The sequence below is a fragment of the Dreissena polymorpha genome, chromosome 15 (assembly GCF_020536995.1).
Source record: "Dreissena polymorpha isolate Duluth1 chromosome 15, UMN_Dpol_1.0, whole genome shotgun sequence".
Classification (NCBI taxonomy): Eukaryota; Metazoa; Mollusca; class Bivalvia; order Myida; family Dreissenidae; genus Dreissena; species Dreissena polymorpha.
This window is the reverse complement of record NC_068369.1, coordinates 38,460,860-38,474,338: the sequence shown is the minus strand read 5'-3', so window position 1 is coordinate 38,474,338 and position 13,479 is coordinate 38,460,860. Positions and strand designations below refer to the sequence as shown.

The 13,479-nt window shown below is 35.4% G+C and overlaps 1 protein-coding gene across 1 annotated transcript in view; it reads right to left on the bottom strand.

Moving 5' to 3' along the window:
• The window catches only part of LOC127859696 (uncharacterized), a 99,099-nt gene that overhangs the window by 76,332 nt on the left and 9,288 nt on the right, over window positions 1-13,479 (bottom strand). Inside the window, exons 7-21 of the mRNA XM_052397202.1 lie at window positions 13,332-13,406; window positions 10,656-10,763; window positions 10,034-10,459; window positions 9,314-9,370; window positions 8,752-8,955; window positions 7,864-8,008; window positions 7,039-7,106; window positions 6,390-6,560; window positions 5,966-6,082; window positions 5,066-5,191; window positions 4,689-4,733; window positions 4,021-4,074; window positions 3,690-3,845; window positions 2,557-2,694; window positions 423-545 (exon numbers count right to left, since the gene is read on the bottom strand). Of these exons, the coding sequence (XP_052253162.1) occupies window positions 423-545; window positions 2,557-2,694; window positions 3,690-3,845; window positions 4,021-4,074; window positions 4,689-4,733; window positions 5,066-5,191; window positions 5,966-6,082; window positions 6,390-6,560; window positions 7,039-7,106; window positions 7,864-8,008; window positions 8,752-8,955; window positions 9,314-9,370; window positions 10,034-10,459; window positions 10,656-10,763; window positions 13,332-13,406 (2,013 nt within the window). The remainder of the gene's footprint in view (window positions 1-422; window positions 546-2,556; window positions 2,695-3,689; window positions 3,846-4,020; window positions 4,075-4,688; window positions 4,734-5,065; window positions 5,192-5,965; window positions 6,083-6,389; window positions 6,561-7,038; window positions 7,107-7,863; window positions 8,009-8,751; window positions 8,956-9,313; window positions 9,371-10,033; window positions 10,460-10,655; window positions 10,764-13,331; window positions 13,407-13,479) is intronic.

Here is a 13,479-nt window from a genome sequence, read left to right as displayed (position 1 = left end):
CAATGCTCTAACTACAAAATGACCCATTTTTCCCCGTAATACTTTGAAGACGTTAAAGGTCAATCCATCAGACACACGATTTTTGCCATTGTTCATAGTTCATATTTTTAAAGTGTTAGAAACATCTGAAAATAACTAGTACAATAAAATTATGTTCTCACTCTGAACAACTGATGACACAAAAGCATAGTAATGAACACTCATCGACAATTAATTTTCAACGAATTTTCAACACCTACATGTATCTACAACATAAAAAACTTATAAAGATTTCGTCATTATATTTGAACATTTTTAGCTTGCCACGTATTGTTTTATCGGTTACGCTCCAATTAAATGTTTACAACAATAGCGATATGTTTCCGATGTTCTTAGTTGTAGGTTTTTTATTACAAATGAATAGTACACATCTCACAACTAACCTATTTTGCAGATATATCCAGCCGGCTTATAGTCGCATTCGAGGTCATTCAACTTGCCGGGATCGTTATCGCCGATACGCAAAGTACCGCAGTCCTCGACACCCTTCCAGTTGTCCGGTTGGTCTGCAAGTATACAGGAGTAATACATACAATGTTATGCGTTTATACTTGAGTATCCATCTGGGACAAGTTATTACTTTACTTTAATGCAGTTTAACTAGATTTTTACTATGTATATCGAATAAGACGGAACCCAACGGCCTTAAAACCGTTGTTTGTGAAACATGAGATCGGATTCGTGCTGTGTACAAAGAATGGTATAATTCACTTACAATCGACTTTTAAAGATGAATTACTTTCATCGAATATTTCAGCCCGTTTAGGAATAGCAGACTTATGCAATGTCGTACACATTTTTTTTTAAATAATGTAAGAGTACTATAATTAAGTACCATAACTTCAATCGTGTCATCTTTAAGGCTTTTACAATTTTACATTTTTAATGCACTGAATGAGTATTCATTTTTTATGTCTCTATGCTATAAACCATAATTTTATTATTGACGTGAAAGTGTTAAGTGTGATTTTGCAACTTGTCGAAATGTTTAGCCTTTGGTCGTTTGCCACATGTAAAGGACATAAAACTAATAATACAAGTTTATTTCTCTATTTCTGTCGTAACTCAACTTCTCAAACGGCAAATAAACTGTTCCCAAGCAGTTTTGTTTTCTTCCATAAATCTCTATTCATTACGATCTTTTCAAAATGGAACTATTGTATTTACCGTACATTAAAGTTGATTGCTTGCTCGAAATCATAGCATTATCATAAAGCAAAGAATCTTTAGGAATATATTTATTAGTCTTGGCAGTATTTTGTTTGAAATGGATAGGCTATATGGGCCATTTTTTTAACCTGAAGGTCCGGATACACGTTCGAGAAATATAACAATAAACATAAGCAGAACGGTGACTATTGCAAGTGATAAAAATAAATTGATTGTCAGCGGTGAATATTTAAAGTGCGAAAAATAAATGTTTTGTGATCGGTGAGTATTTAAAATGATAAAAATGAATGGGTTGTGAGCAGTGCATTCTGCAAATGGTACAAAAAATGTAATGTGAGCGTTAAATATTGCAAGAAATGCAAAAATATGTGAGCGGTGAATAATGTAATTGATACCATAATATGCTATAAAGAGCGGTTAACATTGCAATCGACACAATAATATGTAATGTGAGCGGTGAATATTGCAAGTGATATAAAGATATGTAATGTCAGCGGTAAATATTGCAAGTGATACAATTATATATGTGAGCTGTGACTAATAATAGCAAGTGATTGAATAATATTTAATGTCAGCGATCAATATTGCAAGTGATATAATAATATGTTATGTGAGCGGTGAATACAGCAAGTGATAGAATAATTTACCATGTGAGCGGTGAATATTTCAAGTGATGCAATGATATGTAATGAGAGGTGAATATTGCAAATGATACAATAATGTTCCATGGAAGCGTAGAATCTTGCAGGTGATGCAATTTCATGTTATGTCAGCATTGAATATTGCAATGGATATAATAATATATAATCTAAGCGGTGAATTTTGCTAGAAAATCACTAAAATGTGTGCGAGCTCTGAATAGTGCAACTTACACAATAACATGTCACGTGCGCGATAAATAAAGCAAGTGATACAATAACATGTCACGTGAGCGATAAATAAAGCAAGTGATACAATAACATGTCATGTGAGCTATGAATAAAGCAAGTGAAACAATTTAATGTCACGTGAGCAGTGAATATTGCAAGTGATACAGTAACATGTCATGTGAGCTATGAATAAAGCAAGTTATACAATGATATGTGATACAATGATATGTCACGTGAGCAGAGAATATTGCAAATGAAAAAATTACATGTTTTGTGAGCGATGCTGAAATACAATGAAACGTGATAAGAGTGCTGACTATTGCAAGTGAAGCAATAATATGTTATGTGAGAGGTAAATATTGCACGTGATGCAATAATATGTTATGTGAGTGGTAAATATTGCAAGTGATACAATAATATGTAATGAGAGTAAGTTCTTCTTATCGACCTTACCAAAACTTGAAGGTTTGACACGTACTTGGTGCCCACTGCAGGTCGCCCGCCCATGGGATGTCTTCATTCATGTCCCAATGCCAGCGTCCCTCCACGTGCTGGTCTATCGCCCCCACCCAGGCAGCATCATACCAGCGGCCGCCTCCCTTGTCTTCGATGTAACCTGAATGTTACGGTAATTAATGGTGTAGGACCATACATGGGTGGTCTTTCAGGCACGGTATTTGAACGTTATGGGATTTATTATCACGCGTATCATCAACGATAGTTGACAGTGCACAACTGTGTTTCAAGAATTCTTAATCAAATCATGTGAGTAGAACTTTTTGATGGTCATAAAAGTTTGTAAGATGAAAACATAGAACGAAGTAGAACGTATACGTGTGTGTACCAAAGTTAACATTTGCAACACTTTGAAATCTGTATATATTATATATATGTTATAAATACATTTCATTACGCCTCAGTACCAAGGTAATAAGAATGTATATCTATCTATACATCTTCACCTGCATAATGTCTGTATATCTATCTATACAGGTTGATCTACATAAAAGTTGCATATACATCTATATACGTTCACCTGCATAAAAGCTGTATATCTACCTATACACGTTGATATACATACAAATCGTATATTTATCTATATACGTTCACATTCATAAAAGCTGTATATCTACCTATAAACGTTCACATACATAACAACTGTATATCTACCTATATACTTTCAGATAATAAAAGCTGTATATCTACCTATATACGTTCATATACATAAAAGCTGTATATCTATCTATGAACGTTCACATACATTAAAGCTGTATACCTACCTATATACGTTCACATACATAAAAGCTGTATATCTACCTATATATGTTCACATACATAAAAGCTGTATATCCACATATATAATTTCACAAACATCAAAGCTGTATATCTACCGATATACGTTCACATACATAAAAGCTGTATATCTACTTATATACGTTCACATATTGAAAGCAGCATATCTATCTTTATAAGTTCACCAACATAATAGCTGCACAAACGTGTAATACATGCCTGAAGTAGAATTTTAATAACAAAATAAGTAAATAAGTAACATTCATTTGTCAAAAATACTAATCTGTGAAGCTTTTTCTTACAACAAAATGCATATACCCTTCAAGAATGTTTGCTCCTCAAAGTTTTCTATGCTGGCCAGTTTTGCGCCTTGTGACACGCATTTGTCTCGAGCTTCATAGAACGTTAGCGATTCAAAATACAGTCTGTAACAGGCGGACCGCTTGGAGTTCAGCTGCCAGTTCGACAGACATTCTATACACATGAACATTAGAAAATATGATGAGATAATAAATACTAGTCAAGATATAATAACTGTGTGCAGTTAGTTTAAACATATGATAAATTCTATTAATAATAAATGCAAATCTTTAAAATATCAATTAAAAAAATACAATTACCGATAACTTTTTGGTAGACAGTATTATACCTGTATGCCGAGGCAATGCTGTTTGAGTTGTTGTTATTTTCGTTGTTGAACCTGCTAGATAATAAAGGTTGTGTTTTTTATAAGTCTAGATATTACAGACAACATGCACGCGGTACAACATGCATAATTGTCAGAACAACAAAGATATCCAATCTAATTATATAATAACATATTATTTGTATTACCCTGATTTGTTTTAAGTACTTGAAAATAAATCAATAATTTAGGAATATTTAATGTATCGGTTCCATACACTAGTCCTGTATATTTAATGTATCGGGTCTATACACTATTCCTGTATATTTAATGTATCGGTTCCATACACTATTCCTGTACAATCAGTTGCATAACGTGTGTTCAATTTAAAGCAGATTGTATTTCTTCTTTTAAAAAAGAACATAGAACAATACAATGAATTTCATCGCCAATATCACTTTAAAATAATTAAAAGCAGTTCCTAACATTTCTTTCAGTATTAAGCATCAGCTTGTTCAAATTAAAGGTAGTACAGATCGCATTAAACTGTATGTATTTCTCAAGTGGAAAAAATAAAATAAACTGTCAAATAAGTGGTCTACAATTTTAGCATTCATATAAAAATTATACAAAATAAAAGTGAAGCAATCTGTGAGTGTACACCAAACAAGAGTATTCATGGTTTGACTGACCTGTGGTCGACATTAATGTGACGATTGCTGTAGTTGATTTCTCCTCTGAAATTAATGTAAGCCATCACACGTGTTGAATTGAAACTTCAAGCTTTTCAGCCGAATGTAAAACCAAAGGTTTTCATATAAGATTATTTTTAAAAATTCATGATCAGATTTCTTAAACATTAGACAATCGAAAAAAAATGCATTAAGCAATTTACTTTGACACAAACAATAACACATATTTCAATAAGTGGTTATTATTGTCAATACGTTCAAATCAAGATGTCTGGCAACCACGTTAACAACAAACCCGAAGAACAAACTATCCAGACAGACTAAATTAATTATACTATGAAATGAATCGTGAATGAACGACGACATGATTACGATACCTCGTTTCTCACAGATCACGGTGAAGACCTCAGAACAGGGGTACCAGCCCCAGCTGCCGCTGCTGGTGGAGTTGCCCAAGTCCACGCCGCCACATTGGCCCGCTGAACTGTCCGTTCCCACAGCCGCTGCAAATACAAACCGGACCGGTGAGCTCGGTTAGTAGGGCTCGATTGGTCATTGTCGACTCGGGTACTACTTACATGTACCCCGGGTACACTTAAGTATACTTACATGTACCCCGGGTACGGTAATGATACTAAAACGTACCCGGGAATTTTAACGCTAAATCGGTCGTTGTCAGAATTTTTTTTTCATTTTTATGTCAATGTTTTGTTAAATGGCCTCTAAATTATCGAAACTCATACTCAAAAAGCATGTTTGTGCAGATATTTTTTTTATAGTTTTAGTATATTTACCGTACCCGGGGTACATGTTAGTATACTTACATGTACCCGGGGTACATGTTAGTAGTACCCGAGCCGACAATGACCAATCGAGCGTTAGTAGGACAAGAGATTAAAGATCCGATGATCGCTGTTTCGGTGCCCGTTCATAAAATAAATTCTAAGGCAACCCCCCACCCGTTCATATTCAAATTCTTATTCAAGTAAGATTGCTGTCAGTTACTGGCATAAATATGTGCAATAAGTACTGGTTAACCAGTAAACCTAGGAGAGTGAAATGAATTGATTTCCCTTGAAAACTTTCCAGTAAACACACCAACAAACAAACAGCAAATACATTCACAAATAAGCAAATAAACTTCGTGTTACTTAAAGATCGTTCAAAGCTTTTGTTGCATAACGAATCTTCTACAAAAATATAATAGTGTTTTGTAGAATTTCCGTATTCGTCATTTTTGAAACCATAAAGTGAGGAAACAACCGGATACTCAATACCTTTCCACCTTTTGTACGTCAACGTTGAAACACCAGGAAGTAGATTCACAACACCGGCGCGGTTCTGTATTGGAAGCCACATGGCCTTTGGGGTGTCAGCTAGGGAAAGTAACAATGCTGCAACAACATAACATACAATATATATTGCAAAAACATCGCCAAAACGTACAGTCGGTTAGTACCTTAAACAGTCCGTTAACTATTAAGCCCATGCACCATTGTAACTGAAAAATAAAACAATAAGAAAACACAGATTGAGAAAATACAACAAATATAAATATTGAACAATATACCGAAATAAACACCACATATTGCAATGCATGTATACATGAAATATTTCGATGTCTAAAGCTTTCTTTTGCGGTCGAAGCAAGCATGGGGTGCACTTGTGTATACAAACGACATTAAACAAGCGGACACGTACAGTATAAAAAAAGCTCTTCCTCAGGCGCTGTTGGCAGTGCAATACGTGCCTCCAGCTGGTCACACACCTCCACGGCCTTTGTGTGCGCCAGTGGCACTCGCATGACGTGGTAGCACTTGTCGGCTGTCGGCGCCACATGCCAACCTTTCTCACACTTGGCTACGTCCGAGTCTAGAATGCCATAAGATTAAACGTTAAGACTTTGATCGTCAAACGTTTTGTTCATTCCAATGTTTTACGTTAACATAAATATGTTAACTTAAGCTCGATTGAGACCCTCTCTATCGCGTTTCTTATGAAGTATTACGTGCTTTTGGAGCAGACCAGAACAACGCTCCCATAGTGGGTATTCATCCCGGGGCCTTCCAGTCCGCTATCCAGACACTATATTCTATTTGTCACGGGCATCAATTAACCAGCTGTGTATGTATTAGCAAGCTTTAGATATCAAACAGTTCTTTTAATGTTGATGTTTCACTAAGCACATTAAATATGCTTATCGCAGAAATAATACCTCATAAGGAGTTCTTTTACCTTTAAAGAGCATTTTCTTCTTGTCGAGATATGTGTAATGTATCAATTTGTTTGCTGAACAAAACAGACATTTAAATCTAGTTTTGGCTTAACATAATCAATTATCATAACTCACCGAGTATTACTTCAACCTCGCATAGCGTTAAAGGTTGCCGCTTATTGGGAAGCGATAGTTGAACAAACCTGAAAGTATATTCCACACAAGTGTACATGTCGCGTATATTACACACAAATGTACATGTCGCTTTTAGCGATAATCTATATATTCGACACAAGTGTACATGTGGCTTTTAGCGATAAACAAACCTAAAAGTATATTCCACACACGTGTACATGTCGCTTTTAGCGATAAACTATTCGACAAAATTGTTAACGGTAATTAACACTTGGTGCAATAGTTTCACTAAACATATTTGATTTGAATACAATATATATTATACTATTATAAATATCTTAGATATAATAAATACAATAATACAATGTGTTTTTATCATAATTAAACGAATGTGAAAGCTAAAAGCTGATTGCTCACTATCAGTTTCCAACATTTAACGGAGCATTTCTAAATACGACAAAGAGTACTTTGAGATTCCCGCGATAAACCGACTTCCCCACAGTTATATTTATTTCATAACTCCAAGATAAACTATTTTCCAATCTATAAAATCTTAGGCATGAACATTTGACATTAAATGAACTCATGATTTTTAGCAGCTTTTCAAATAAATGCTATACTTGGAGGCTTGTTTTAATGTAAAGCTCAATGCTATACGAACGCATTCATATTTGTTATGGTCAATGAATATAGATTGATCTCTTTAATCCGTTCCGAAATCGATTTCTTAGGGTTCACCTAGAGTCGTCATTTTACGTTTTCATCGCAATTCTTGTTTCACCGTTGTAATTTAACGGGTGTTAGCAGATCCCAATGGTAACATACCTTCCGCGTCGTCCTTGCGTTGGGATCCGTGTTACGTAGGGGGGAACTTTCTGCGAGTCTTCTTTGTAGACGATGTCATCGTCGTTAGTGCTTACACTCACAAAACTTATGCGCGTGACAAACCCTGCCAATCTCTCAGAGCAACCTTAATGACGGAAAATCTCGAACATATACATAGAATATCAGGAAAAAAGAAAACGTAAAGGGACCTTTTCACATTTTGGCATGTATTGAGGTTTGTAATTAAATGCTGTATATTGATAAATGTAGACATTAGATCTAAAAGGCCCATCAACTGGGCTCGAACCACTGACCCCTGGAGTAAAAGTCTATAGCTTAGACCACTCGGCCATCCGTGCTCATACAATGAGTGGTGTATTTATACTTTATATAAGCAATCCTCGTAGTATCTCAATATATGACGACAACGAACTCTCCAAATTATTCAATCGTTTTGCGTTGCAACGCTTTATAATTTTCAGGTTTTTAAATCGTCAAAAGATCCATATAATGTATATTGTAGAACATGGTAAATGTTCAGTATTACTGTTTCCTAACAAATATCATAACTAAAACAACAAATTTCGAATCTGAAACAATTTTTTATTAATTCTGTCAATTTACCAAAACGTGAAAAGGCCCCTTTAAGACGAAAAGTCAAGCAAAGTGTTAACTTACTGCAGTGCTAATAAACATGTGCTTTCAAATACGAATATCGTATATAGTAACTGAGGACCTAAAGATATACATTCCGCATTTAAAAGTAACATGTTTCATTCCATCATGACAGCACAGGCAAATCTAGAACAAAACTTTATGCATTTATAAAGTCCTGTTTTCCAAGAACGATACTAAATGTATGAGGTAGAGTCGTTACAAACAGCTTACAATCCTGTCTATTGTAGACCACTATCTCCTTGATAGGGAAGTCACCGCCTAAGTCCACCTCCCACCAAGGGCCATCTTCTATCTCCGTGTGCGTGCAGCAATAGTTATTGTATGTGCCGTCAGTACAGCCGTCAACTGCGTCTGTCGCCGCACCCCTCTCGTGCGTGCTGCTCTGGTATGCCCGCTTACCGATAGCAAGATTCACTGTGAAAAAACAACCACCAAATGTAGATCACTAATTAAAGATTCCGTTCAATACAGTTTATGCACTGCCGTTGATATGATGCTATGGTTTATGCTGAACTGTCATTTTACAGCAAATTGGAACAAATATAAATAGCCATATGAGATAAGACGGGTAAAATAATAATTGGTGATATGTATTTTCATAGCCTCATATAAAACTGCATACCATAATGCATATAGCAATTAAAACATTTTTTTAAATACGCCAATTAAAAAGAAAAGAATACGCCAAACCAACAAACAAAGTGTATTATATATAGTATTATGCTGTATGATACAGTCCAATATGCCAAACGTATAACATGTACATGTTTACCTCGGTCATCTGGTGCGACTGCGGTACTGCTAGGCGCACTTGTTACGGTAGATTGTTCTGCTCCATACAGAAATCCAAACGGTTTACATGTTATTTAAAAAATGGGTTTTTGTATACAAAATGTATTCCTAGTAAGTGTTCAAACAAAATATCATATCGCAGTCTAAGATATAAACATATTAATCGTAACAAAACACCAAATGTAAAACCACTAATGGTATTTCTCAAATCTCAATTGCGACAGGTACTAAATATATATATAACGTATACTAGTTTAGAGTGTTCGTAAATATATATTCAATAAATCTAAACTTATAACAGTTTTTCTCATTCAGCGGGTAGCGTATACAAATCGATGTATTTTGCAATATAGTTTCAAATATTAAATACATTCTCACTCAGAGGCAAAGTAAAAAAGGCTATGAGCAAACAGCATAAAAGCAGAACAGCCAGCGAGTAACTTGCAGTCTGTTCATGTTTTATGCAGTTTGCTGCTCGTCCGTATCTTAGGGTTGGGAATAAAGCATTCAAACCCTGAATTTAATAAGAAAGGCCTTCAATAAAATTTTAGTTTCTAAGGGACTACAAATAGGTCAAACTACGTATCTAAGTGGTAAAGGGTCAAATACGTATTTAAGTGGTAAAGGGTTAAACTATTGAATACATTCTCACGAAATGATTAAGTAAAATGTTGCATTTAGAGATCGATCTGCGGCTTACCTTTCGGAACCTTCCATTCACCTTCATAACCGGTCGGAGTTCCTATACCGAGTGTCTCTGGTATGAAGTTGGAAGTCCGGACTTCCATGAACACATTGCGGCCAATATCGTGTCCCTTGCCAACTTTTATGTTACTACCTGACCAAGACATCCAAAAACCACTGAAGAAGGTTGCGTTGTATAATCCCTGTATCGCTGTCTTGTACAGTTTAGTATTCTGTTTAATGTCGAGTACATTTATATACGACTGTATAAACACGTTGCCACCAATTCGTATTTCGTATTTCTGGCCGGTTGACGAATTGCTAAGCAACACAGTAGCTCCATCGAACCCTCGAAATTCAAATACAAAGAATTGGTTTGCCTTGATTATTGGAACCACTGTGAATATTGTGGTCTTCGGCGTCTTGTAGATCGTAAAACGCTCTGGAAATAAATGTTATATCATAGTAGATAAACTGATGTGATAACAAGAAAACAAGAATACGTTACTAACCAAAAGGTGCTAGTATACATGTATTGTTAGGACAAATACGCGGTTACTGAACGCAAATGGAATAAATTGTAAAATGCTAATGTCAACCAAGACTTAAGAAAACTGAAGAACGAATAAACGCATTACCTGCAGTAGAACAATAGTAAGGAAGTCGATCGAGACACTTTTGTTGGTAAAGTTCAAACTTAGTTCCATCCACAGCAACACAGATATTGATTTCAAGGGACATATTTCCTAAAAGAGTGTAAGTTCAGTTTTGTAATACAAATTATTACAAATATGTTGTTTGCAAAAACAATATTTAGGCTAATATGTATCAGGCTTGATAATGTTCAAATTGCCTGTATTAATGCTTACCCAAGCTTGCTAATTGTCATATTGTCTGTATTAAAGCTTATCCAGGTTTGTTAATTGTCATATTGTCTGTACTAATAATTATCAAGACTTGTTAATGGTCATATTGTCTGTATTAATGCAGTCCAGGCTTGTTAATGATCATATTGTCTGAATTAATGCTTACCCAGGCTTGTTGATGGTTTTATTGTCTGTATTAATGCTTATCCAGGCAGGTTAATGGTCATATTGTCTGAATTGATGCTTGTCCGTGCTTGTTAGTGGTCATTTTGTCTGAATAAATGCCTGTTCAGACATTTTAATGGTCATATTGTCTGTTTCATTTCTTGCACGGGTTAGCTAATGGCCATATTGTGTGAATTAATGCTTGCCCATGCTAGTTAATGGTCATACAGTATGTATTAATTCTTGTCCAGGCTTGTTAATGGCCATAATGTCTGAATGAATGCTTGCCCATGCTTCTTAATGATCATATTGTCTGAATAAATGATTGTCCAGGCTGGTCTATGGTCATACTGGGTGTAATAATGCTTATCTAGGCTTGTTAATGGACATAGTGTGTGTGCGTATGTGTGTGCGTGTGTGTGTGTGTGTGTGTGTGTGTGTGTGTGTGTGTGTGTGTGTGTGTGTGTGTGTGTGTGTGTGTGTGTGTGTGTGTGTGTGTGTGTGTGTGTGTGTGTGTGTGTGTGTGTGTGTGTGTGTGTGTGTGTGTGTGTGTGTGTGTGTGTGTGTGTGTGTGTGTGTGTGTGTGTGTGTGTGTGTGTGTGTGTGTGTGTGTGTGTGTGTGTGTGTGTGTGTGTGTGTGTGTGTGTGTGTGTGTGTGTGTGTGTGTGTGTGTGTGTGTGTGTGTGTGTGTGTGTGTGTGTGTGTGTGTGTGTGTGTGTGTGTGTGTATATGCTTGTCCAAGATTATTAATTGGCATAATGTCTGCATTCATGCTTGTCCATTCGTGTTCATTGTCATATTTTGTGTATTAATACTTGTCCAGGCTTTTTAATGGTCCTATTGTCTGTATCCATTCTTGCCCAGGACTGTTAATTGTCATATTGTCTGTATTAATGGTTGCCCAGGCTGGTTAATTGTTATATTGTCTGTATAAATGCTTGGTCATAATAACTAATGGTCATAGTGTCTGTATACATGCTTGTCCAAGCTTGTTAATGGTCATTATGTCTGTTGTTATGCTTCTACAGGCTTGCTAATGATGATATTGTGTGTGGTAATACTTGGCAAGGCTGGTTTATGGTCATATTGTCTGAATAAATACTTTTCCATGATTGTTAATGGTCATACCGTGTGTATTAATGCTTGTCTAGCCTTGTAAATTGACATAGTGTGTGTGTATTAATGCTTGCCAAAGAATGTTTATTGTCATATTGTCTGTATTAATGCTTGGCCAGGTGTGTTAATGGTAATTTTTTGTGTATTAATGTTTGTCCATTCTTGATAATAGTCATTTTATCTGTATTAATGCTTGCCCAGGCTTGTTAATTGTCATATTGTCTGTATAGTTGCTTGTCCAGGCTTGTTAATTTTCTAATTGTCTGTATAAATGCTTTTCCATGATCACTTATAGTCCTATTGTCTGTATAAATGCTTGTCCAGACTTGTATATGGTCATATGTTATGTTTAATGCTTGTTCATGTTTGTTCATGGCCATATTGCATAAATGCTTTTCCATGATTACGTATGGTCATATTGTCTGTATAAATTCGATTCCAGGCTTGCTTATGGTCATATTTTGTGTATTACTGCTTGTTCAGGCTTGTTAGTGGTGATATTGTCTATAGTAATGCTTTTCCAGGATTACTTATGGTCATATTGACTGTATAAATGCTTTTCCAGGCTTGCTTATGGTCATATTTTGTGTATTAATGCTTGTGCAGGATTGTTAATGGTCATATTGTCTGTATTCATGCTTGTCCAGGATAGTGAATGATCATATTGTCTGTTTTAATGCTTGTCCAGGTTTTTAATGGAAATATTCCCAGGAATAATGTTGGGTTATGATTGTGTATGGAAATATTTCCATGAGTTGTGTTAGATTATGCTTGGTAATGGACATATGTCGTTAAAAAGTGTTTGGTTATGCTTGTTTATGTACATATTTCCTGGAATTATGTTAGATTATGCTTGTTTATGAATATATTTCTTGGAATAGTGTTTGGTAAGGCTTATATTTGGATATATTTGGTGGCATAGTGTTGGGCTATGCGTATTTATTTTATATTGAAGAATATGTGTGTGCATACGAATAAATTGATATATTTTCAGACACAGAGCTTGTTTTGAAAGTATGCATAACATTTATAAATACAAGATTCTGGTAATGCATTTAAACAATATATAGTACTGAACATATCGCTTAATTGGTCCATTTTAATTATACACGTATTTTGGTAAAAGTAAAATAAAATTAGTCAAAACTGCGACGATAACATAAGTACCTTTGTTGGCTAGCATCGATACCCCTGTATGGTTGGGCGACGTCCCATTCGCTAAATTGACAGCAAAGTGCACATCTGACCATAGCGAGACCGCAGAGATAACAACAGATTCAACCCTCGTAATAAAACAAACTTGGAGCAAACGTCT